At 43.1% G+C, this 27,176-nt stretch overlaps 1 protein-coding gene across 2 annotated transcripts in view; it reads left to right on the plus strand.

The window, feature by feature from the left end:
• Positions 1-27,176, plus strand: part of GPC3 (glypican 3) — a 3,708,166-nt gene that overhangs the window by 1,964,517 nt on the left and 1,716,473 nt on the right. For both annotated transcript variants that reach the window (XR_011274182.1, XM_069612831.1), the window contains exon 4: positions 4,131-4,264. Coding sequence is in view for 1 of the 2 variants with exons in the window: in XM_069612831.1 (XP_069468932.1) it covers positions 4,131-4,264 (134 nt within the window). In the remaining variant the exon portion in view is untranslated. The remainder of the gene's footprint in view (positions 1-4,130; positions 4,265-27,176) is intronic.

A 27,176-nucleotide genomic window follows, 5' to 3' on the forward strand; every position in this document is an offset into this window, starting at 1 on the left:
CACGGGTCAGAGGGGGTAACCTCAGGACCTGGTGCCCAAAAGTATGATACCATCATGATATGTGATATTGTTATTGTCATAACCCATATCTGTACAATAAAATCCTACGGCCTTTTTATTGCCAACACTTGAAACAAGTTGTGAGCCTATCATTATGGGTGAGGGTTCGGGGTTCGGCCATTACTAATGCATGCATATGGGTTCAGCAGTTATACAATGAAATGGGGAAAACAGGGCTTGTAAGGCTCATATGCTGTTGCTCTAGGGCTTCACGCCGGTACTCTTATCTAATTACAGACTGGACAAAGGGTCTCTCTCTTACTGGAAATTCAGTGTTGCCCATTGTATTTATGGTTGTGTGCCAAGGTCTCCAGCTCACTTCGTCCCATCCTTCAAGCTGCTCCACTGATGAGGATCATACAGTAGCTATCACATGTGCGTTGTTGATTCGAACTCAGGTTACTCCTTTTTCACTCCGTGTAAATTTCATGTAGGCACTCGCTAGTAAAAACCCTGCTGGTCCACGCACTCCTCCCAGTGAAGGCCCTTGGAATAACCCAAAGTCTACCTACATACGCTACTGTTATCCATGCACTGCACCAGCAAAAAAACAAAGACATGCAATGTACACTCTCTTAGAAATAAAGTGCATAGTCTACTCCCCAGCCACAACGTAATGCACCCCCTGTGGGGATGATTGCTGATGACTTGTGACAGGATGGTGACCATTGACTGTCCTTGGTTTGACAGTGCTTCCATTGAAATGAAAGTGGACTTATCTTGTGCAGTTTGAGTTTAGCCTACATTTTGGCATGGGTATGCCTGGCAATAGAAATAGTATCTGTAACATGTTTAGTATGGGGCTAGTCCACGCCAGACATACTAATTTCAATTTGCTGCATGAGTGGCACTAACACTTGAATGTTTTCACTATTTGTAGGGCAATAACTATGCACACTAGAAATACCTTTCTGTTTCCATCGTTAGAAACTGAGAAAGTACTATAAGCCCGATTGACAAAAGTATTTTTAATTGGAAAATCCCATGGAAAAACGCTTTGTCAATTAGGCCGTATGACTTGCCAGACCAACACTCACCAAATATACAGACAATAATCACTTCCTTGCGTAGCTGGGCAGCGGCTCAAGAGATTATTTTTATATTTCTGTTGCGATTAAATGTGTGTTCCCTATTGGCAATGCAGCTGAGATGGCAATCAGCACCATTTAAAGACCCGCAAACATGTACATGTGGTCTTGTGTTTACGACAGAGATGGCTTGCAAATGCCCATCTGACACTTTTTGAAGAGTTCGAGCAGTATTAATGAACGTGAAAAGTAGAATGTGTTGTCGTGGAGCAAAACTTTGTGCTTAACCAGTTTAATCATCTCTGGGGCTATTTGGCTACGTTTAGCACAAAAGGCAAGACTTAGTTTATGAAAAGTGATGTTGCTCTTCCCCCCATTTTTCCACAGAGAAAAAAGCAAGAACCTAGACTAACTATACGTTGTTACCGCAGAATAAATGCCAGTGGTCCAAGTGTACAAAAAGAAGTAGTGGAACTATGTTCACTGCTGGCCTGCCTCTGCTCCACACAAACCTCATCACCATGCCCCCTCCTGCGTACAATGCAAAGCCCCAACACATGCACCTGCTGTTTAAGGGAACATTCAGTGCAGCGCACTGAAGTGCAAGTTTCAACTTCTTCCTACACTATTATTGGAAAACAAAACCATTCCAGAACACTTTATTTTTAAAATAAAAGTATAGGAACAGTAAAACGTAATAAAAAAAAGTAGAGGAGCACCGCTCCCAACCGCCTCCACCCACTTCGACCACTGATAAAAGTTTGCATTCACTTTGCCCTAGTCTCAAAATATCACACAAGCGATAAAAGAGAGGAGGATGCTCTGTTTTTACTTAGGTGACTTTATGAAATGCACAAGTCAACTTAGCCAGAGTGGTACCGGACGTACTTATAGATACTCAGCTGCATGACGTGTGCATCTGGCCGGCAGGTGCTTCCATGTCAGTGAATAGCATGGAAGATCACTTTGGTGCTTGTTTTTAACAAGCACTGATGGTGTTGGGGAAAAAAGGAAGTTGAAGCAGAAGAGGGGATTGAGATGCAAATCTAGGTGATACTGGGCGGAATAGGATGTGAGGGAGTCAGCAGGGTAAGGTTGGCAGGAAGGTGGTGTGTGTCTGGGACAGTCTTTTCATGGGGGAACCCCTCAAAGCAATGTACATTTTTCAAACCATGTCTATTGCAGTGGCGACCAGTAAGTATATTCACGTAGATTGGTTCCATGTTGAGCACTTTCAAATGGGAATCAGTCAGTGTCAATCACTTGATGTGTCAACCTCTAGTTTGGGGATCAGCGAACATACAGCCGTTCCATTCAGAATAGGGTGCAACTGACGGCTCACATCCCATCACCTGTTTCAAAATTATTTTGTGAATCAGAGTCATGGTGGTTGATGATGAATGCAATATCGTTGTTGGAGGATTTGTCATCTGGCAAGGGTGTAAAGCTGATCAGATTCACCCTTCATAAGTACTGTGCCGAAAAAGCAAGGGTGTCTGTGCCCTTCTGCAGTAGTATCCTGAGTTGTAGTGCCTGCTCCACTATTGGCACAGAGCAGGTTCAGACGTCACAGATTCCCTTTTGACAGCTGCAGCAACACCCAAGTCTCGGCAGCACACAGGCAACATTTCAGATATGCCCCCCTGTACCCAAACTACAATGACTCTACCTAGCAAGCTCTGGAATGGTGACCTCACCGACCTACACACTGGCTACCCAACATAACCATTTCGACAACAATCACTTGCTGACTCAAACTGCTGGAGCATCACGCATCTTTGACCCCTCCCAGCAGCTAAAACCTGACTCTGCCTGGCCCAACTGCGAAGAAATCTTGTCACCACCCCAGCCTGCATCACTGAGAGCCCTTCTTCGACTGCACAGAGCAACCACATTTGTCCCTGCTCAACGACCCGCTTGCCACTCGGGCCAACACAATCCAAAATGCCCAAACCATGCTTTATCCACATGCAGCAACATTCAACACTGGGCTTGACATAGTCACCCCACCAAAGAACCGAAACCAGGTACTGTTGCCCATGAACTGCCTCCTCGGTCCAGACTGGAACCTACAGACTGGTTACGTCACCTCGTCACCTTACTTCACCAAAGACATATAGTTTGCGTGGTTGGTATTTGCCTATCAGCCCTGTACTTACGCTCAAAAGGATACGTTCTTCGGACTGTTGCTTCCACTTTTTCCTTCCAAATGGGTGGATTGTTGTATAGTGTTTTCTATTTCATTTCTTTGGCAGATGGTGTGTCTAATGACAGTATATGATTGGACATTCCCTTTATTTTGGACTCTGTTACTGTGTTGTTTGGGTCACCACTGGATCACATTCACACCCCTCTTAAGGACATTGCCATCCCTCATCCCACGTTGCCACAAAAGGTGAAGGAGGTATATCTCAACTGTCTCTGTTTTACCTTTATAATTGCATTGGGTTTTGGTTTGTAGAAGCGTGAGGGCTGAGTGGTCCATTTTACCCCACTCATCCTTGTATTCCTGTAGAGAAGAATCCAACTCGTCACAGTTGTGTAGCAAATTCTAACTCCCACTGTAAGAGTTGTCAGGAGCGCGGACGCTCTTGAGCATCTGAAAGAAGACACGAATAGCAGGATTGGACTGGTTCAGACTGCTCAGAGCCTCTGCCTTTGTACATGAATGGCCTCCCATATGTAAAGTATTACATTGCTGAGACTGGGCTTGAAAATCCTTTCAGCATGACAGCCTTGACCAAAGGAGATACCTTTTGTGATGGAATCACATTTTTGTTCCTAATTAAATGCCTGAAATCTGCATGTTTCTGAATACTCTGTATGAACACCAATTCATTTGGGTGAATAATGTCTGCAAAGCAAGATGACATAACAGGGTTTTTTGTGCCTTCTCCTAGCAACGTTCGTTTTGGTATTTCTCTATCCAGAAGTGCATTTAGCCAGTGAAGAATGGGAACATGGTACAGGTCCATCTATCTCGTTTATACGTATTGTGGTTCTTTCTAAATAGTTTTTCATTTTGCCTGTCTTTCTTTATAGATTCACAAGTTGTGTAGCATCCCAAAACAGAGGCATTCTAGAGCAGCACAACTTCCCGAAGACCTGTATGCTGAAAAGAAAGAAACCAGGGTTGCCGACATCGAAAATGAAGATACCTTGACCAGTAGAAGAAGGTACAAAGATATTATTATTCTATCCAGAATTCATCGGCATTTCGTCATGTGATCTATTAGCTAGTGAAACACGACAAAATGAACATGCATTAATATGTGAGTTCCTGGGCACATAAAACATTTTAAGTCATGCCTTATTTAACTGTTGGGACTTCTGAGGCAAAATCCGAGTTCTGATATAAGGTTTTATTGCCATGTATTCAGGTCATGTTGCATGACCTGAATTTACTAGGCCAAGTGAGTTCTGTCTTGTCCCCCCTTTGTCTCCCCTCCCTTATCTGGTTCGCCTGATACGCTTCAGGTACTTGCACTAGGAGAAAAGCTGTCAGGCCTAGTATGCTAGTTACTTTTTTGTTAGATCATTCGGAAACTTAAAGGCCTATGAATGGCCCTTGTTCATATACAATTACAATGTATTTAGAAAGAAGAGAACTGTGAAAAAAAGAGAGTATAACAATATCATGAAATTTTTCATCATCTACTCATAAGTAACTAAAGCCTAGCGAGACATGGTATTTGCCACAGCAGTGTATACTAAAATGGAGTTAAGTGACAAAGGAAATGTGCCTTTGGAAGGATTCCATTTCAGTTGAGTTAAGAGCGTGTGATAATCAGGTTGGAGCCTCTTGGGTGCAGGTAATAGATGCAGACGTGCAGCACAATTCACTAAAGTTGATTCTTGGTTGATATGATATGATATTTTATTTATATCACGCTCATACACAGGTGTTTCAGAGCGCGACCTGGCAAAGGGAGGGGGAACAGAGGAGAAAACAAAAACAAACGATCTTACTAGGCCCAGTGACATTGAGAACGCGCAAGTGCATGGGGAAGGGAAAAAAGGGATAGTGCATGGGAGGGGGAGGAATTGGAAAGTGCAGAGCATAGGAGAGAAACAAGATAAATAATAAGTTAATGAATAAATAAATAAAGGTGATTAAGGACAGTGGTAGTGCAGCCAGTGAGTGGAAAAGTGCAAGGTAAGTCAGATAGGGTATATCTGATAAGTGCAGAAGAAGAATGGGGGGGAGCTCTATGGGTACAGATACAGGCCCCAGTGCATGGCATGGCCAGGAGGCAGTGCGAGAGGGTGGCAGGGTGAGCAGGTCACTGGTTGCTTTATTATTGTTCCCAATGCTTGCTATTATTGACATGAAGCTTTCCCATGCACGTCTAATATTTCTGCAATCCTGTCGCAAAAAGGTGCTTTTCATCACTCTGGTCTGCTCTGTTGCCACTGGAGGGGACGGTGCCACCCTTAAAGGTGTCCAGCAGGAAACTGCCCACGTGAATGAGGAATCCACACTGACCACAGAGGCAGTAAATGGGAGATCCCGGGGGCCTTCTCCCCTCCCCACTCTCGAACTCTCCCTTCTAAAGCTTTCAGGCAGGCCTCAATCCACTCACCACATAGTAGGATTAGCCATGGAAACCCCATGCCACTGTGAGCAGTCCAAGAGTGTGGATCACACATATACACAGACAAGGGGTATGCAGTCTTTATAACGAACATGTTATAAGAATGAACATATATCGAATCATTTATAATGAAACATTTTATGAAGAATGCACTTAAGGGTGGGGTAAAGGTTTAAATCTTGTGGGGAAATGGTTGGGGTGGATTTTTGGGGTGGTAAATGAGGGTTGGGGGCTCACAAAAAAGAAAAGAATAATGTTAGATGTTTCGTTATAAAAGTTTCGTTATAAGTACATTCTTCATAAAATGTTTCATTATAAAGACATGTAACCCAGACAAGGCTGAGATTGCCATTGCAATCTTACTGGATGCTTCCAAGCCTGGGAATCAGAGAGAAAGTCACTCATGAGTTTGGAGTCCTGCAGAGTAGACATTGGAGAGTGCAGATGCAGGCAGGCAAGCCTGGGAAGCTGTGAAGGAGTCTACCCGTTGCTATGATGTGGGCACCTGCTTCTAAGAGGGCTGCTCCCCTTTTTTCATCTTGGCACGCAGAGCCACAGGACTGCAACAAGCACGCAATTCCAAAAGCAGCACACAAGTTCAGGAGATGGGAATCAATCTCTGCCTCACTTCCTTCGCTGATGGGGGCCAGCTGTCTTCAATACACTGGCCCTCATTACATCACTGGCGGTAACCAATGGCGCTATTAGCACCATGGTTGCTGCCAGTATTGTAACGAGTCCTCCAATGGTAAATGGGGAAATACCGCCCCATTCCAAGGTTGGAGGGGCGGTAATTCCCCATTTACCATTGGCCCTTCCCCATTCCCATTTTTGCCCCATAGGGATCAATGGGACTGGGGAAGGCAGTAATTATGGTACCGCAAATTGCGGTACCGTAATTACCTCGGAAGTCCCTTTGCGGGTCCCTACTTTAACGGCTGGTCCAGACCAGTCGTTAAGGTCGGGAGCCGCAAAGGGACCTGGTAATCAGGCGTTAAGGGTTTAACGGCGCCGACAACTTTTACGGCGCTGTTAAACCCTTAATGCCAGGGTCGTAATGACCCCCATTCTCTCCCAGGGCTTGGTAGAAGGAAAGGTGGAGTAAGTGCAGGCAGAGGAGTTTGGAGAAAGATTGAAAATGTGGAGGGGGTGAGGAGGTTATTGAAAAGGCCAGAGTCGGAGGAGGGAGTGAACATCAAGGAAGAAGAGGAAACGCTGATAGACGAGGGTGAGATAGCATTTGGGAGACAATATCAAGGATGAGGTGAAGGGTACGACATCCTTTCATTGTGGGATGTTTTTTTGCGGGGTAGTTTACTGCAAATTTTTGCCGAAAAAACGAATCAAATTTTTTTGAGGGGGTTAAAAAAATATTGGGTGTGGGTGTTTGCGAATAGATAAAAAAAATTAAAGGGGATGAGGGCTTGGGGGGGGAATCACCCAAAAATAAAAAATTAAAAATGCGATGGGTTTTTTTGAACAAGAAATCTGCGGTAAAAAACCCTGTGAAAAAACATACCGCAATGAAATGACATAGAACCGAGGTAAAGATTGTGCAGATAAATAATGCTGAGGTTGTAGTTGGAGGAGACCGAGAACATCAAGGAGGAGTAAAAGGAAAAATGGAACAGAAAAGTTTGGAATATGACAGAGTTGGAGGAGAGAACAACAGAGAACGAGGAGGAAGAACAGATGAGCAGCAGAGAGAAATCGGGAAGTATCAGGCAAGAGAGTGACAGGAAGTGAGAGAGCAAGAAAAACAGATAGAGTGCAAGACACAGAAGTGGAGAAAAAGTCTTTATCTGTTTCATCTTGGGCTCAACAGAGAAGGACATTGGTTGTGACCTGCTGAAGATATGAACCCAGCTTTGGGCATCAAATAGCCACTAAGTCAGAGTCTGTGTTGGGCTCCTGCAGGCCATGAGCCAGCCGTGTGCTTTTAAGACATCCGTGTGTATTACAGGATCCTGTGAAACATGAGGCAGTGACTAGTTGAGATCTTGCGAGCACCCTTGTCTGGGCAGCTGAGAAACGAATGACTGAAGCCTGAAACCCCATGCAGGACAGAGAAGAAATCAATTGTTATCCGAACATGGGGCATGGGACAATGCCCAGGAAGGCCAGTGTGTGCCACCTACCACTTAACCATAGACATTGGAGCTTTCAAAGAACTATACTTTGCTTAAACTACTCAGGGCAGGAGCACCCTGTTAACAAACCGTTGTAGATATTGTACAGATGTTTTGTTATCATCCACTTGGTTATTCATGTGAACTTACTTCCACCTGTGTCTGTTGACCTTAATACACAGTCTCTTTTGGAAACTCATTTGGTCGCAAGTGATCGAGGGGTTAGGGCTGTGTGGAAATAGATGTGACATGCGTTCTACCTCAAGTAGAACTACATTATAAATGGCGATGTACGTGTGTACAAAGATAACTTCAATTCACTGCAATCAAATCCTCAGTGCATGATGACATAAAGCAATCTGCATGCATAGCTATTAATTTTGACTTATGGGCAATATCTAAATATTGCACTGTTTACCATTTATGATCATTACAACAATGTTTACAAATACATTATTACACATTAGTACCCGGCACCACGGCTGAACATGAATACTGTGTGGTGATTGGCTCATTTGCGAGCCATACCACACGGTATTCCCATCCATGCCGTGCGTGCCGGCTACTCTGTTCCCAGCGAGCGGCGTGGTATCCCCTCAGCCAATGAGGAGGCTCGAAACGGGGCAATCCCCGCTCTGAGCCTCCCCATGGCTGGAGGCTTCCTCCGTCCCCCGCCGGGGAAACAGGTAAGATTTTTTTTCCCCCAAGACTTTCCTCCCTCCTCCTTCCCCACCCCACTTACCTTCTATTCCACGGTCTCCGGCGGGGGACGATGGAAACCTCCAGCCGTGTGGAGACTCGGACCGGGGCCATCCCTGCTCCAAGCCTCCACACTGCTGGAGTCTTCCATCATCCCCCGCCGGAGACCGAGGTACGTTTATTTTTATTTTTTTCTTCCTCCCCATCCCCTCCCTTCCGCCCTCCTGACCCCACTTACCTTCTTTTTCTTTCTGGTATTGGAAGCGAACGCGCTGGGAACACTTCTATTCCCAGCGCGTCCGCTCCTGATGGCCGCCATGGAAAGGGAAAACAGACTACGTTTTCCCTTTCCATGGCGGTGGCCATTTTTTTTTTTTCCTGTTCCCAAACGTGTTTCAGAAAAAAATGCCATTAATGGGCCGGGGTACTAATGGCAATAAGACCCTCGGCGGTGGGCCAATACCGCCGCAGGTAATGCCCGGGGGCTTCGTTAAGGCCCTCGCTACGCTCAGGCCTATAACTACGGCCCCGGGCATTACCTGGGGCAGTATTGGCCCGCCGCCTCTGGTCTTATTGCCACAGTAACACTGTAACCAAAAGCTGACATGAAGTTATTTTTACTAAAGTGGGACAAAATCAAAACCAGGACTTGATGTGTGTGTAAATAAATCATAAATCCTATCTCAACACCTTACTTGCACACCCTACATCTACAAAAAACCGACACGTGTTTCAACCTGCAGGAGGTGAAAACAATCCTGGCCACTGCAACAATGTATGCCTGTTTGTGTTCAAATGACATCTCAATTCAGTATGCATCACATCCCTCCATTGCCTTTGTAAGTCTTCCAGATCAAATCAATGATTCAACTTCTGTCACGAGCTTGCCAAAAGTTCAAATATAGTGTCCACCCTCAATGGAACAGACATGATCATCTAACGAACTAGACATGAAAGTAAATCCATGCTACACTCTTATTATGGCTCTCAACAAATCAATTCTTTGACGAAACAACCTTTAGTGCACAGCTGTAGAACTCTCATTTCAAACAATACAAAAATAAAGGGAGATTTTTGACAGAAGTGCAGTTATTTAACGCTCCTCTAGTTCAAATGGAAAATTGGCAAACACTATTCAAACCGACCAGAATAAAGTGTAATTTAAAATTCATGAACAATTATAGATCATTGGCCTAATTCACAGAAGCGTTTTATAATGGCAAAACCCCATTGGAAAATGCTCTGTGAATCAGGCCTTTTATTGGAAAACAAGATTTATAACCCACCCTTATTTTTGTTTCAACGTTTATCAAATGCTCCATTTTCGAAGCACAACTCTTTAAAGAGGGACGTCAATCAACTGTAACCTACCTGTGAAGAGTGTAAACAAACATTGATTTGTGAAAAAAAATATCTGGAATGATTCCCTTTGTAAATTAAATCTGTTCATTAATGTACTTAATATGACTCTTCTCTACTGAGTTTCTTTTACTGCCATACATATTTGTGTGACCAGACTCATGTTGTGTTAACTATAATGACGCATGAATAATGAAACCATGTGTTATAGATGGAGATAAACACGTGTTCATCTAGATAAACTCACTCGTATATCTGAAAAGCTGATAAATACTCAAGGGTCACTGAAATCACTTTTGTTTATCTCAGTGTTTCATATTTGATCTGTGCTGTATTAGTACTTCCAAACACCCCGTACTCGTGGCACGCTTGTTTTCAGCATAAAAATATACCACCGTGTCATGGCTCGAATGTCATGACGTCTGGAAACTTGAAGGCCACCATGATTTTTTTTCAAATCTGGTTGGGTGCAACGAATACAAACCCACACTTACTACACAGAAAAGTATTTGAATAATAACAAATAACAATTAATTAAAAAAAGGTAATTGATTTAGGATTAAAGCCTGAAAAAGTCTCAATATTATCTGTACTTCAAGTACCTATTATTCAAATGCCTAGAAATGTTGGTGTTCATGTCTGTTGTACAATTAAGGAAGAAATCCTTCAGCAAATCTTGCGCCTTAAAGCATCAATAAATTCATCCCTCGTATTTAGTCCTATATGGAGTTGGTAACATCCATACAATATCTCTCTCTACTTCTCAATGTGTGTACTATGTCACCCTTCATACATGACTGTACCAACTTCTGAATGTTTGTCCATCTAATATGGACAATCATTTTCCTCCACGCTCCAAAAACTACCGCCTGAAAAAATTATATATGCATACGTTTCTAAATCCACTTACACAAGAAAGGCCCGAAACACCATCAATACCTATTGGTAAACTTCAGGTCAGAAGCATAAATAGATTCTTAATAAAAACGTAAATATAGAATTAAGGAAGGACCTGCTTTTCTGATAGAAACATGGATTCCATATGATGATAATCCTATGAGCTTTTCAGACCGTACACTAGTAATTACAATTATATCTCAAATTCACACCCGGGGACCAGCCATTGACATCTCAGGTGGCTGGAACTGTGGGGGAGACGATACATGCACTACCTGCTGTTCCAGCATCCGAGGCCCATCCCCGGATGGCGGCATATTTTTTCTAATGTGGTGAGTAAGAGAATCCTGCGGAATCCTGACAAAAATCCCTGCCTAAAGTCTGCTCCCAGGTGGCCAGAGAAAGGCAGCCGCTACCTGATCCTAACCCTGGGGGTAATGTTAGCTGGGTGGATCACCTGCAAGGAGAAGGCCCCCAAGGAAACAAGAGGATTCTGTTAGGAGAGACGCAGTATTTGTCTTCATCAGAGAGGAAGATTTATATGGTGGCAGAATATTTGACGGCTTGTTGGCAGAGTCAAACTTCCTTTCACAAAGATAGCCCCATTGAGGGTAAAAAAGACTCTTATTAATACCAGAGCAATTATATAGTTGGCAAGCAAAACATTAATACCTTGAATTCTGACAGATATAACTATCCCTTAAATCTGAAACAAACATCTAAACCACTTAAGCCTCTCCCGAACAGTTCATTTAATAAACACAATAAATCCAATAATATTAAAGTGCTTTCTTTGGAAGAGAGAAACAAAGCGCACGGCGTCACCATTCCTCGTTTCAATCAACAGCACGCAGGCGGTGTTAGTTTCCCAGTCCTCGCTGCTAAGAAATGGAATGCCCTCCTAACCCCAATAAGAGAGGAACCATCCTTCTCCCGCTTCTGTATGAAGTTAAAAGATTAGGACCTCAACCTATTCGTCATATAAACTGAATAAGAACTCACAGACGACTCTGACCCCTCAAGGTCATAATATCTGCTGTAAATACTTTATTCCACTTTTGTCATTGCAACCATTTACTTCCTGTGTATATGCCCCTCACTTGTAATAATTATCCTTATATGATGTACCTTCCTCCCCTTGGATATGCCTATTTCTGTGTATTCCATGTACTTGTAATTTTCTCACCTGTGATTTGCCTGTAATGCCATGTCTGTTGTCACCTGTAAGACTAACACCCAGTTGCCTAAGGGCTTGGCTGCACTCTACACATAAATAAAATACAAATATACAAATACAAAGATCACAATGGGTACTTCAAGTCCCGCAATGCCCTAAGTACTGGGATGGGGAAGAGGAAGTCAGAGGCACTAAACTGCAAGATGCAGTCTAGTGGTTCTAATGACCCACACCTGAGTGGGACCTTTGGATAAATAAGGCCGTCAGGTGCAGGCCATTAGAACAAGAGGGTGGGGTTGCAGAGACCACCCATTGCAGTGGCAGGAGAAGCACAAGTGGAAGAGTAGAGGAGACACCAGAGCTGCCACTATTGGTAAAGCGGGTGACGGTCCTGAGCGGGTCTCCCAGGTTTATGACCTAAATTGCAGAGATTGCACAGCAGGAAGCAGCATTGCGGACAGCTTTCCTTTGAGTGGGAAAGGCTCTCCTGTTGGTGTGCAGTGTCCGGGTGGCTGGCAAGCACCTGCAGACCCAAGGAGTGAGGGAAGCTCCTTTCCTGTTTGGCGCAGGCCACAAAAGTCTGGAAGCAGCCTGCTGAGCAGATGGAGGCAAAGGAAGAAGCAGAGTTAGCGGTGGCAGCGGTTCGCATGGATGCGTGTAGCAGAGCTGGTGAGTTTACCAGTGAAGGGTTACCCTGGTATGCTCTGCATGCGACCGCTGACCTCTGATCATTGTTTTGAATACCAAACTGATATAAAGAAAGTATGTTGGTGAAATACGAAGCAGAGAAAAAAAAAGCTATTGTTATTAGGGGTGGACCGAAAAGTAGATGTAAGTATTCGGATGAATACCGAATAGTTTGACAAGTTTTCGGCTGGGCCGAAATACAGAGCCAGATGGTTGCATTTTTAATAAATAAAGTTAAACGGCCAAGAAGATAACTTTGTAAATTAAAAATACACTTTTAAACATGTATATCCATTCTTTATTGTATTTCTTTTCTTTGTTGTCTACAGAACATGTTTGTAGCTCTTTGCTCCTCTACCTCTAACTCCCTCCGGGTCAATCGTTTTTCAAAGAAACGAGCTGGGGGTAGATCTCTATCTTCGGCCGGGGCCTCCCTCTGGAACAACCTTCCTGCCACTCTAAAACTTGAGGAGAACCATCTCCGGTTCCGGAAGCACCTCAAGACCTTCCTCTTTGCTTCTGCCTTTGCTCCCCTCTCCCCTGCTGATCTGCTCTCTCTTGGCACTGTGCACCTGGCCACCCTCTGTGTCCTGGGCTCAGGTACCTGCTCACCCTGCCACCCTCCTGTACTGCCTCCTGGCCACCCCTTGCACTGGGGTGGCCAGGAGGCAGTACCCATCTGAACCCATCTGTATCTGTACCCATGCAGCCCCCACCCCCATTTTCTCCTTTTTCTGCACTTATCAGACTTGCTCTGTCCGATGCCTTAAACACAGCATTTGCCACTTGCTTGGCTGCACTAGCACTGTTTATTGCCTCCATTTTCTTTTTATTTTGTATTTATTATTATTTATCTGCTCTCCTCTGCTCTGCACTTTCCACTCTCCTCCTTCCATGCACTTTTCTCCCTGTTCCCTTTCCCATGCACTTGCGGGTTCTCAATGTCACTGGGCCTAGTAAGATCGTTTTTTGTGTTTTGTTGTTCTCCCATGTTCCCCTCCCTTGCCTAGTCGCGCTCTGAAACACCTGTGTACGAGCGCGATACAAATAAAATATCATATATCATAAACCCCTAAAGGAAAACATTATCACAAAAGAAACTGTTCAATAACAGCACAGTTTGTATTTTTGTGCATTAATAGGTATTGCTTGTTCAGCAGGGCCCAAGTAACTAAGATTAGCCCAAAAGTATAGTATGCCGTCACTGTGAGGGGAGACTGGGATGTGTGTACTTGTACTTTCAAATTGTCCTTTTGGGCCTGCCCATCTTTAGCCTTCTGGCTTTAGCAAGGCACTGAAGCAAGGCACTGAAACACAAAAGGAGTCATCACAGCACCGCTCCAATGACTTAAACATTTACATATTGGAATCTGCTGCGCGAATAACAAAAAAACTACTTAAAAAAGTAATTCCCCAGCCTTTCCAAATCAATCGAAGTGCCAAGTAAAAGGTGAAGCCCACTTAGCGAACAGCTGCATGTTTGACTCTCCTTTTATTCTGCAGGGTTTGGCCCTGCAGGAGACATTATGGGTGGTATTCAGAGTTCTCAATCAAATGGAGGCTGCAAATATGCATTCAGAAAAACAGTGAGAATAATATGTATTCATCAGACTGTTTTGAGCCATAGTCATGAGCCTTGGTAGCTCCTCTGTGCTCCTGGCAGCCAGTTCATCATCAGTGGGATAATGGGATTGCTCCCAGAAGTGACCCTGACTGCAACAAAGACTGCAAGTATATTTGCTCTTCACTAAAAACGTAGGTTCTCATTTCAGCAACCAATAAATATAAAAATGCAAGTTTGTAATACAATTAAAAAAGCTTGAAAGGGACGTGAGCCCAGTTTATTTCACCTCCGCATGCCGAGAGGCAGTACCTGAGCTTTCCCCATTTCTTACACTGATTTTGATCCAGGCCCAGAGTGCTTTGGGAGTGGGGCAGGCTGATATAGGTCAGGCCACTGCGTGCTGCTGAGGGATGATAATTGAGTGTTGCGGTCTGGCTGTGTTGTCCCAGTGGCGCCAGCAGTCTTTTACTTGTTAATTTCACCCAGTGTCTGCCTGCAACTCCTTCTGGCTTTATGCAGCGGCACAGCTCCCCTGGCTCACCCTGATCACCAGCCTGATTGGGGAGGTGACTGCACCCAGCACGTAACACTAAAGCGCTTAAAGTCAGGAGGAACTGGCATGTCGCGCTATAGGATTATTGACATTCCCTCACTTGGCTTTCCCAATCAGCACACTTCATTCCATTATATGTTGTGCCTCGCCTGAAAGTCCGGCAGGGAGGAGGCACAGTCAGTCACATCCCACATGTCAATGTTGGATGGTCTCTTTCCCAATCCCGGGATGATGCCATGCCAGAATGTTGGGGAGGTTTACATTGAAACCCTGCTGCAGTCTACTGAGCCAGTTGTCAGTGGTGGCATTTCAGAGTATATTTGAACAGGCGCAGGTCTTATCTGCTTAAGGGAGGGACCACCCCTCTGTTTTAACAGCTCCTTCCCCATGTGCACATTCTATAGACCAAGGGCTGTACATCTATAAATATTAGTGAACCATTAGCAATCTGATTAACAACACAATGCCATCTTGTGCAATGGCACAAACCACAGCATCCCAGCCAACTTCACTTGAAGATGCAGCCGCAACGAGAGTGTGAACACATACCACCCAGCAACAGTACTGCCACTGTTATAGAGCGGATAAAAATGAAACATACATGCACAGCCCAGCTCGGAAAACAAATAGCCAAAAACAAAAAGGGAGAACTAGAAATTCGGGGTAAGTCAGGCCCTTTCCTTCTCTGTGCATCCAAGAGGGAAGGTTGTGAAAAACATACCATCCAGCAACAGCACTGCCACTGTTTCAGAGCTAGAAACAAACATTAAACACATATGTACAGCACAGTTTGGAAAACAAATAGCCAAAAACAAAAAGGGAGAACTGGAACTTCATTCTCGGTGCATCCAAGAGGGAAGCAAACCAGGTTTTAAAATGCACTGCTCACCCCTCCTGTGCTTACAAATTGCGACTTAAAATGTTTTTTTTGCCCATCTCTTGCAACTCGTCTAAATGGTCCTGGACGAAGGCCTGCTTATTCAGGGAAGTGCTTTGTAACAGGAGCCTGACCTGTGAATTTGCATGCACTGAATAGGTCCCCCCTCCTACCCGACCCACTCCCACCCATCCTCCACTTTTCTTTTGGCATGAAGCACATGTCTGCGAGAAAGGTTGCAATGGGTCACAGCACGGCAAAAGAAATCCCCTCAAACAAAAAAAGAAAGATTTTGTGGGTAGAGCTCACACACTACATGTAAACGCAGTAGGGGTGCAACTTCAGCTTCTAGTAACTAAGTATTCGACCAAAACCGAATAGATGGTTTTCAGCCAGAATTTGGCCAGATACTTACTCAAAGTCGAATTTTGGTACCCCCCTAATTGTTATAAAAGTCAGCACCTTTACCAAAGCAAAGAGGGGGCAAAACAAAAGCAAGCTAATTATAACCAGTGTTGCCAAAAGCCAGTTATTTACAAACATCTTTAAGAAAGCAAAGAAGGGGCAATACAGAAACAAGATAATCAGAATTCGCATTGCCAAAGTAAAGAGGTGGCAACTATTTACACAGCTTATAATTCATGTTGGCTGAATAACATGAGAACATTGTTGCAGGAGGATTGTAACTGTTTTAGCCAGAATAAGGATGAGGCGATAGTGAAGCAGAATAACAACAAACATTGCCTAAGCCAAACAGAAGCAGGTGTGAGAAAGAAACATTGTCAACCGTTTACTAATGTGCAAATTGGAAAACAGAAGTGGCAAGAGAGGGGCCCTCCTGATATAACATATTCAGGGGGAGTGAAGCATAACCTGCATTGCCAGTTGCAAAATCAAGAGTGGAATGAACATCATCAATGTGCACCATGTTTTCCTGAAAGAAGTTGTGAATGTTGAAATTGTTGAAAGTTAAAAACTTTTATAACTATTTGAAGTAGACCTCACCACAAAGTACTTGTCATAGTGATTGGAACTTTTTGTCCTGTCAGACGAGTATACCAGAATAGGGACCTTTTTTAGTGGTTGTCCTGGCAGGTTAGTGGACCAGGCAGAAATCATTGGAGTACTGAATTGTGGTAGAAGGTATTGTGAAGAAGAAGTGGCTAAGTCACTAAAGTATTTCATGAGTTGTTGTGGGATTAACCTGACAAACTTTATTGTTGATACAGAGAAATTGTACAAATATTTAGTTTCTCAAGAAAACAAAGACTTTATTTTGAACTTTTGTTATAAGTGGAAAGACAAAGACTTGTCATCAAATTGAACCAATGGGTAAATGTTTAAGTGGAAAACTTTTGGATCCTGAAGAACTTTATGATCCAAACTGGGTTACATAAAGGAACTTGTTAATTTGAACTTTGAAGTGAAAATCCTGCTCTGAATCTAAGGAAGGGGAAACAACCCAGGTTACAAGGATATACAGCTATTGGGTCTAAGTTGAACCTGAGTTTTATTTCTGTTACATTTGAATTGCCATGTATTTCTTTTATGAGTTGTGATGTATGTATAAGTGTGAGGGACATATTGCTTTTGTAAGAGTGTTTCCTTCAGTTTATTTTGATAGGCAGGGGGATTGCCGTTAGGTTAGGGATAGTGCAGCAGTTATCAAACCCTTTTGAGTTAATTAAATGGTATCTTGTGAAAACTCTGTACAAAGTTGTCCGCTTCAGATTTCTGACCCCTCACAGGAGACAACAGGGAGCCTCTCGCTGTTGCCCCCATCCTCATACTCCCCAACCAAACAAAACCTCTCCCCCTCCTTCCTCCCTCCCCACTTACCTCCGCGACTAGAGCTTTGAGCTCCACTCCGCCGCACCTCTCACTCCGGCCACCACCATAGAAATGGAAAAGGGACTAGGGGAAATGGTCTGCGGTCATCTTTGTTTCTTTTTTTTCCTTCAGAGATTGGCGATGCTTGTGGCATCTCTGGGTGTAAAAAAAAGAAAGCCGTAATTCTCCATCAATAACCAGGGGAATGGATTTGCCAATATTTTAAAATGTGAGCTAAACATTTCAACTTTAGTATGCCCAACAAATTCAGATGCAGAATCATTGGCCACACAACTCCAGCTTGGTCAATCCAAGTCTATTATTGATCTAAAGACCCCCTGGACTTAAAAGGAATTGTATTAATATATTATCAGACATTCTAGCTGAATGATTTCTTTAAAATACCAGACTAATAGTGCTAAATGGGTTCAATTTCTGAACTAAATCTAATACAGATAAAACGATCTTACATGTGCATTTGCATGACTTTCTACAAGTTTATCAGCTCTATTTAAATATCCTACTCATCAAGCTGGTCATATATCAATGTTTTGTCTGGACATCTGTAATCTTGGTTAACATACCAATGCCCCTCTCTTGGACTGACCATCTTGGTATCCTATTTTCAGTTCCTGCCAACAAAAAACATCACCACCTTATCCTACATTTCTGTCTCATTACGGGAATAGAATCTCTTAAGAATCTGTATCCAATCTACTCACCAAACTACCAGTATCTCACAATTCAACTGAGCATAATGTTCCATATAATCTGTTTAGAAACCTAGACAATCTCACCATAGAAATGACTGATCAAATCATGCCATTCTCTATGACTAGAGTCCATTTCCTACAGACACAAAACAAAAGATGGTTTACTTCAGATCTTAATAGTTTATGACGCAAAGTGAGGAAAATAGAGAGGAAGTGGCGCTTTCCCGCAATAGAGAGGATTATAGAATACTTAAATTACACCAATCCTCCTACAAAAAAAGGCATAGTAAAAGCGCACAAAAAACATTTTATGGCCATACGTTTGCTCTGGTGGTCACTCTGCAATGGGATTCCAGAATCAAAGTTTTTATGAGAATGCTCAACATAACATAGAGAATGCACAATACAACACATCTCCTTTCCTCAACTATGTACAATTAATTTGACATGTGTATGGTTTGTTTTGTTTCTTGCACTTGCGTTTGATCAGCACCATATTCTAAACCGGTCCTCCATGCACTCTCAGCGCACCTCTCCACACTTCCACCACTTGCCGAGGATCAGAATACAACCCCCCCTTCTTCCTCACCACCCCTTTCTTAATCCGCACCCAATCACCCACACTCACTTCAAGTCTCTTCCGACCACACTTCTCATTCTCCTTCCTTACCCATCATCTTTCTTTCTCTCCAGAGTCCTTCTATCCTCCTCCATGACACAATCTGTCTCCTCCCCCCTCCCGAGCCAGGGAGGCAATACATTGGTATTGGCTTTCCTCCCCCTCCCCACATTAACTCAAATGGGCTCATCCCTGTGGCAGCATGGTGAGCCATGCGCAACACATGCAGCCTCTCCGTCATGGCATCCTTTTTATCTTTTCCACAAAGTTTTGTCACCCTCACTGCCTCCATCACACACCTGTTTGCTCTCTCCGTGGCACGTTCCCTTCAGGATGATAGGCCGCCTTCCTCGAATGCTTCACACCACAGTGCATCAAATACGGTTCAAAACACCCTTCTACAAATTGTCTGCTTTTATCAGTCAACACGGAATTGGGTAAACCCTCTCTCTCGATTAGACACTGTAGAAATGCAACCACAGCGCTCCCTGTAGTCTCATGAGCAATCTTAAACTCTGTCCACCATGGCAACATATCCACTAGGATCAAAACGAACTTCCCATGGCCACCACCAAGCTTGACCAGGCCTAGAATATCCAACGCCACACCACACTTTCTCTGGGATGTCCACCTTCACCATTGGTTGCAAATGGGCCACCACACCCTTACCCAGCTTCTCAAGCAAAACACATTTCCCCAGAACTCTTTCTTTATCTTGATCAAATCCAGGCCACCAGAACTCACTCCTCAGCATAGCTTTGTTTTTGGTAATTCCTATGTGACCTTCATGGGCGTTCTTCACCATCCTTCTCCGTAGGCTCTTTGGAACAACGGCACGGTCCCACCGATATGAAACACAGTCTTTGCAACTTAACTCTGAATGCACTTCCCAATAAATCCTCTCTTCATCATTCAAAAAATCTCTTTTCTGGCCAACCATGGCCCACAAATCCAATTACTCCTCCCAGAACACTCTCCTCTCTCACAGCCCTACATCATTCTTCCCGAGACACTACTGCATCATGTGTCACAAACACGGTATCCGTCACTTCCGAAACCTCATCTTCAGCTATACCACCCAACCTCGACAAATGATCTGCTAAAACTTTCTCCTTCCCTGAGGTCACCACTATGACAAATTTCTGTCCCTGAATTCTGACCACCCATCCAGCAACACTCCTCGACACCTTGGCCAAACCTTTTCTTCACTAATCACCTTTAGTGGCTTATGATCAGTCTTTATGGTAAACTCTGCCCAAGACAGTACGGGTGAAGGCAACAACACAGGGAGAAGACGACGTACCCCTGAGTTCAACACAGGGAGAAGGGCTCTTAGGACAGGAGGCAGCATAAGAAGAGACAGCTATCGAGGAAACCCAAACGGGCACCATTTTTTAGGGCGGGACCAACAAGAATGGGACCCAGACCAACGAGTAATGACCCGCAGCATGAAAGCATTGTGGTAAATCTTTCTGACTACGTACTAAACCCGGATGAGACCCAGGCCCTTGAAAAAGGGCTAGGGTTTGCAACCACCAACATGCATAATCGTTTCAAATTCCAAGAGGAATTCTCAGAATTTATGAGAAAAATCCACCGTAAACAATATTTCGAAGATAAAATGGAAAATATTGAACCACACAGTGGTTTACGCAGAAGATCAGACTTTTGCCCCCCAGTCCAAACACAAACGGCGGAAGCCCGAGTATTTGAAAATAGGGTGTTACAAGAGATCGCTGGTTTGGAAGAGAACACAGAAAAAGAAAAAACATTTATAAAATCTTTCGGAAGTGACGGATACCGTGTTTATGACACATGATGCAGTAGTGTCTCGGGAAGAATGATGTAGGGCTGTGAGAGAGGAGAGTGTTCTGGGAGGAGTAATCGGATTTGTGGGCCATGGTTGGCCAGAAAAGAGATTTTTTGAATGATGAAGAGAGGATTTATTGGGAAGTGCATTCAGAGTTAAGTTTCAAAGACTGTGTTTCATATCGGTGGGACCGTGCCGTTGTTCCAAAGAGCCTACGGAGAAGGATGGTGAAGACCGCCCATGAAGGTCACATAGGAATTACCAAAAACAAAGCTATGTGGGTGCACTTTGATTGTGACCTCATCCTTACTGTAATTCTCTGTGAATTTTAGATGTTGGTTTTGTTTATTAATCTACTCGAAAAAAAAAGAATTGCAATGCTTTCTTCACCTTTCCAAACGATAAGAATGTCATCTATGTACCTTTTCCACAGTAGTGTATTCTTTTTGTATGGATTGGTATCATTGTAGATGCTGTTCTTCTCAAAGGCCTCCATGTAAAGATTTGCGATACTTGGTGCCAAAGTGGCCCTCATTGCTGTGCCCTGTATTTGTTTGTAGAAGGCACCATTGAAATGAAAATAGCTTTCCATCAGTGCCATTCAGGCAGACCACATGATAAAAGATGTGAGGGTGTTAGTGTTAGCATTTTCTGTAAGTAGCCTTTCTTCTAATGCCTTGAGTGAGGCCCTCTGTGGCCCTCTGTGGTATATTTGTATAGCGAGCTATACATCAAGACCGTTCAAAATCTCTTTGGTCTTATCAAAAGGTCTACTCTCCACTTCTTTAATTATCTGGGTGGTGTCCTTCACGAATGAGGCCATCTCCCTGTCCATCGGTTGCATAAAATGGTCAGCAAATTTTGACAGAGGCTCCAAAATCGAGTCACACCCCGATACTATTGATCTCCCTGGTGGCCTAATGAGCGACTTATGTATTTTTGGGAGTATATAAAATTGTGGAATCCTGGGTTTGTCTACAATCAGAAAATCCACCTCTTTTTTCGTAATCCATCCCCTTTTTTCAGCTTTTGTCACTTTTAGATGGATCAATCTTTCCAGTTTTTGTGTTGGATTACTTACCACTTGTTGATAGTTGTTGGTATCTCCTAATTGGTTCAAACACTCTCTTACATAGTCTTTCCTGTTAAGGACCGCAGTGGCACCACCCTTATCTGCTTTTCGAATTATTATCGAATCATTGAAAAGCAGTTTCTTAAGTGTACCTTAAGAAACTGCTTTTCAATGATTCGATAATAATTCGAAAAGCAGATAGGCTACACTTAAGAAACTGCTTTTCAATGATTCGATAATAATTCGAAAAGCAGATAAGGGTGGTGCCACTGAGGTCCTAAACATCTTTTATCATGTGGTGTGCCTGAATGGCACTGATGGAAAGCTATTTTCATTTCAATGGTGCCTTCTACAAACAAATACAGGGCACGGCAATGGGGGCCACTTTGGCACCAAGTATCGCAAATCTTTACATGGAGGCCTTTGAGAAGAACAGCATCTACAATGATACCAATCCATACAAAAAGAATACACTACTGTGAAAAAGGTACATAGATGACATTCTTATCGTTTGGAAAGGTGAAGAAAGCATTGCAATTCTTTTTTTTCGAGTAGATTAATAAACAAAATCAACATCTAAAATTCACAGAGAATTACAGTAAGGATGAGGTCACAATCAAAGTGGACCCAGAGAAGGGAGAATTATTTGTAAAACCGTACAAGAAACCTACTGATCGAAATGCCCTGTTGCATTACACCAGCTTCCACCCGACCCATACACGCGATAACTTACCCTTTGGGCAGTTTCTATGGTTGAAAAAGAACAGTACCAATAGAGCAGATTATAAAGAAGGAGCCCAGAAACTGAGAACCAACCTACAAAGAAGGGGATATCCGGCTAATCAGACAAGAAAGGCCATGAAAAGAGCCGATAATAATAACCGAGAAGCAATTCTTGAACAAACCCCTAGAGAGAAGAATAAAGACAATCTTGTGTTTGTCAACACATACAGTAAACTCTCAAATCGGATTCGAAAAATTGTCCATCACAATTGGGGCATAAGAAGAGACCTCTGATCGCATTTCGAAGAAGCAGGTCTGTTAATTATCAGATCATGCGAAATGACATTACCAAAAAGATCCAGGCACAACCAACTCTAACAGAAACATGGGGTATGCGGGCACCAGAGGGCCATTACCCATGTGGATCCTGTGTCTGTTGCCAACAAACAAAAAAGTCGACTGAGATAGACCTAGGTCTGAACAGCCCATGGAAACAAAAAGCGCTTACGAATTGCAACTCCTGCTTTGTGGCATACGTTATATGGTGCAGCTGTAAGAATATTTATATATGGAAAATGGAAAAATTAAGATCCGTATTACAGAAAATAAAAGTTGCATAAAGAACAGAGTGCATTCTACCCCTTTAGTGGGAAATTTCATAGAAATGTTACACAAAGCTGAATACCTGAGGTGGTCGATCATTAATTTGGTGAGGCCCACTAATGACACCAACCTTGATAGAAGAAAGCTATCACTGAAAGAAAAGGAACTAATATTCCTAACTAAAAGTACAGAACGGGGTCTGAATGAAAAAACAGAATGATGGTACTTACTTGATTCATCTGGTCCCTTGACACTAAAATGGGGTGGCTACCATTGGCAAACATGTCTTCACATGGCAAGTGCAAGATTTGTGAATTAAATCATCTTGCCCAGTGCAATCTAATCTCCCATAAAAATACGAGACTAGCTAATGAGACCATCAGGTGCATTGCAACCTAGTCCCCCGAAGATGCAAACAGTGAAATATAGGGTTAAGGCTCTGTAGATACTAAGACAACTTGCAGCCCTTGAAGTATAGTAATAACTGAAAATGTGCAATTAAATGCGGTTGGGAGATTACGTTGGACTATCCGGACCCTTGGTTCAAAGCACAGACTTAGGCCATGGAATCCTGGAGTAGGACCCAATAGCTTGTCACACATCTTAATATGTGGAGGAACCAAGGCCACTCACTCGTCTTGAGAAGTGGGGTGCGCGAAAGAACACATGCGCAGTAGAAGACACGGTTACGCCATGTGCGGTCAGCATTGTGGCTGAACCCTGCCACGCTGAACCACAGACATTACCCGTTTGAATGCGTCAAATTCCATAAATATAAAAATACGGCACTGACAATACCACTTGCGTGTCGGAAAAGCAGGGCGCGCAAGAGAAACAGTCATGTCTAACGAGGCTGGCGAGTGCGCAAGCCTTGGGATAAAGGGGGAGCTGAAGGCAGGAAACGGCAATCTGGGTACAAATAAGATAGAAAAAAGCACCCAGACATGCATGCGATCATGTGACAAGGTGCGCATGTGATGTTGAGAATGAATAAAAAGCCAAGCTAAACATAAAAAAAACAGGCCAACGTCGAGTCTAGAAGCGGACACGGCGGAGGAGGCACACAATCCAGACAGGAGCTGGGCTAGGAGTAACCCGAACCCCATGAAGGGTGAAACCTCCACGGAGATTCCAGGTAAGACTTGAGAGGTTGAGAGCTGGAGTAGGTGGTTTGCGAGGCATGGTAGAACAATAGACTGGGCTTGACAAAAGAATGGGGAATGATCAAGTTTTTGTTTTCCCGGTTACTTCCCTTTTCTCGTAGATACAACATGGGATTATGCCCTCTAGTGCATCCATTGAGGACTAGATACGGTCAGCCAAAGATACTCTGCGAGTGCCGCTGAGAGATGCAAATTAAGCCATCAGGTATTAAGACACCCGGGACAACAAAAAAGCGAACCACAATCCGGATGAGGGGGTAAGAACCAAAGGTGCAAATGCACACTCCTTCTGATTAAAAACGCTTAGCCAATAAGATGCTAGGTAAAAGACAGAATAATAGGCCGATGTTAGGCTCATGGTGTGTTATGTCATCCGCAGTCAGATACATTGAAACCCAAGAGAACCGACCAGTCGTGAAGTAGGCGATCCTGACTACAACAGAAGGACCCAGTAGTACAACTGATACGACATCCTGATAGCTTTGGAAAAAGTACCAGATAGGTTAGTACGTTAGAGTTAGGCGTATCTAGTTAACATTACATATTTGTCTAAAAAATAGTTGGGCAACAAAGGGCCTACGACTCATACTTTGTTTCCATACAGGCGTGGCTCCCATTGATTACCCAGATGTTGGCAAGGAGACACTGCCCATCATATGCTTCTGGAGGTGTGGTCTCAATAAAAACAGGCCAAAGACTAAGCAAAAAAATGGGGCGATCATCTTAAAGGTAAAGAGAAAGGGTGGTGCCCATAGATTTTTCCCTGCATGACTAAACCACAACGTTCCCTATAATATCATGGAAAAAATAATGCACCTAGAATTGGCTAGTCCACAAATCAACAATGAATGACCGGTCCATGTAAATCTTGTACCAATTCCCAAGTAAAATGGTTTCTAAACAGATGACAAGAAGGAGCTAATTAAGTGAATGATTCCCTTCTGCTGTAACATTAAGTACAGCTGGTTGTATGTAATAATAATTAAAATGGGATGTTTTCGAACACTAATATTCGAATATCCTACACCCCCTTCCCACAGATAACCATTCGGAGATTGGACCCGAAGAAAGGATGAAAGGGAGGCCATTTGAAATTAAGCCCCTAACGAATCCGATAGAAGACAAACACAATAAGTATGTTTCTAAATGAATGTGGTACATAAACCCTGAAGAAGTTCCTAACTACAAGTGTGACAGTGTGAAGGAATGAAACATGTCGGGTATGGTATGAATGTAGTATGAGAGAAGGAATGAGTGATATGAGCACAGATAGTTACAAACTGTATGGACTGAGGTGTGCTTCTCTAATGAGACGAGGTAGCAAACAACAGATCTTAATTGAAAAATTATATTTGTGAAATGTTAAATAATATTGAGTACTACAGATCATTGAAGATGTACAGTAGAATTGAGTACTATTGTGAGATCTCTGTTTTTTAGAATTGTATAAAAAGAGTCTATACTATTGTAAATGAAATACATTTTAATGAAATACTTTATATAAAAAATAAAAATATAAATAACTATTTTTTATACTAATTTGTAGCATATATGATAATTTAATGAGTGTCAGTCACATCCAACAAAAGGGAAAACCCAAATGGTCTTGGGGAAGCAAGTGACCCTGTGAACACATTTTATTGTAAACTCTGCCCCCACCACACAAAGTTACAACATTTCTTTGCTTTCCAGTGACACGCAAAAGTTTCCTTTTCAAGAGCAGAATAGTTTCTTTCCGCTCCTCTCAACATCCTTGAGGCATGAGTGATTACATGCTCCAAACCATCCTCACCAACTTGTGCCAAAATGGCACCAATGCTGCTATCACTGGCATCTACTGTGATGATACACCTTTTTTTGGTTCTGAATTGTGCAAGTGTCCTCACCAAATCAATTCTGCTTTTAATTTGGACAAACTCCTTCTCACACTCCTCATCCCACACAAACATTGCTCCTTTTTTAATAGGCTTCTCATCTTAACCACCTTATGGGCAAAGTTTTGAACACATTTCTGATCAAATTTGATAATTCCTAAAAATGACCTCAGTTCACCCGTGTCCTATGGAGAAGGCACCTTCTTTATTGCATCAATCATGTCACTTATGGGCCTCAAACCTTCAGCAGAGATTTTGTGCACCAAATACTCCACAACATCCTTCCTAAAGACAGAACTTCTCCACTCTTAGGGTAATACCTTGTTTTTTCAAAATGTCTAGCACGTTCTTCAGGGTTTCTTCATGCTCCTCTAGAGTCTCTCTACACACCAAGATATCATCTTGTAAACAATGTACTCTCCGCAGACCCTTCAATAGTATATCCATCATTTTTTGAAACACAGATGAAGCTTAAACCAGCCAAAACTTCATCCGGTGGAACCAAAATACACCTTCATGAGTAATGAAGGCAGTTAACTTCTTTGACTGTTTATCTAACTGTATTTGGTGACAGGCCGATGCCATGACTAGCTTTGAGAAATATTTTGCCATCCCCACCATTGTCAGCATCTCTGTCATATTAGGCAATGTATGTCCCTCCACACTCTCGTAAATCTACGCAGAGCATCATCTCACCATTTTACTTCTTTACCACCCCCAAGGGAGACACCCATTCTACATTTCCTGCTTTCTCTATCACACCAGATACCCTTTGTTTTTCAAGTTCTGTTCCCACTCCTTCTCTCATTACCAAAGGTGCTGAGTGCAACTTTGCTGCAATTGGGATACCTCCCTCCTTAAGCACTATTGTGTGCCACATACATCTCACGCGTCCAATATTTTTCAAGAATACACTGGTATATAATTCAGCTAGACTCGCACTCTCTCCTACATGTAACACTTTTTCAACCTTATTTGGATCAAGTCTTATGCCTAATCCTTTCTGCTCCCTCCACCCCAGTAGTGCCTCACCACTTTTGTGATATAAATCTTGCCACATGCTTCTCTCCCCTTAAAATTCAATCTTGCGCCAAAGTATCCATTGACATTGATCTTTGCCAAATTATATCTACCAAGCTAGATA

This window comes from Ambystoma mexicanum, chromosome 5p (assembly GCF_040938575.1).
Source record: "Ambystoma mexicanum isolate Mex_15411 chromosome 5p, UKY_AmexF1_1, whole genome shotgun sequence".
Lineage (NCBI taxonomy): Eukaryota > Metazoa > Chordata > Amphibia > Caudata > Ambystomatidae > Ambystoma > Ambystoma mexicanum.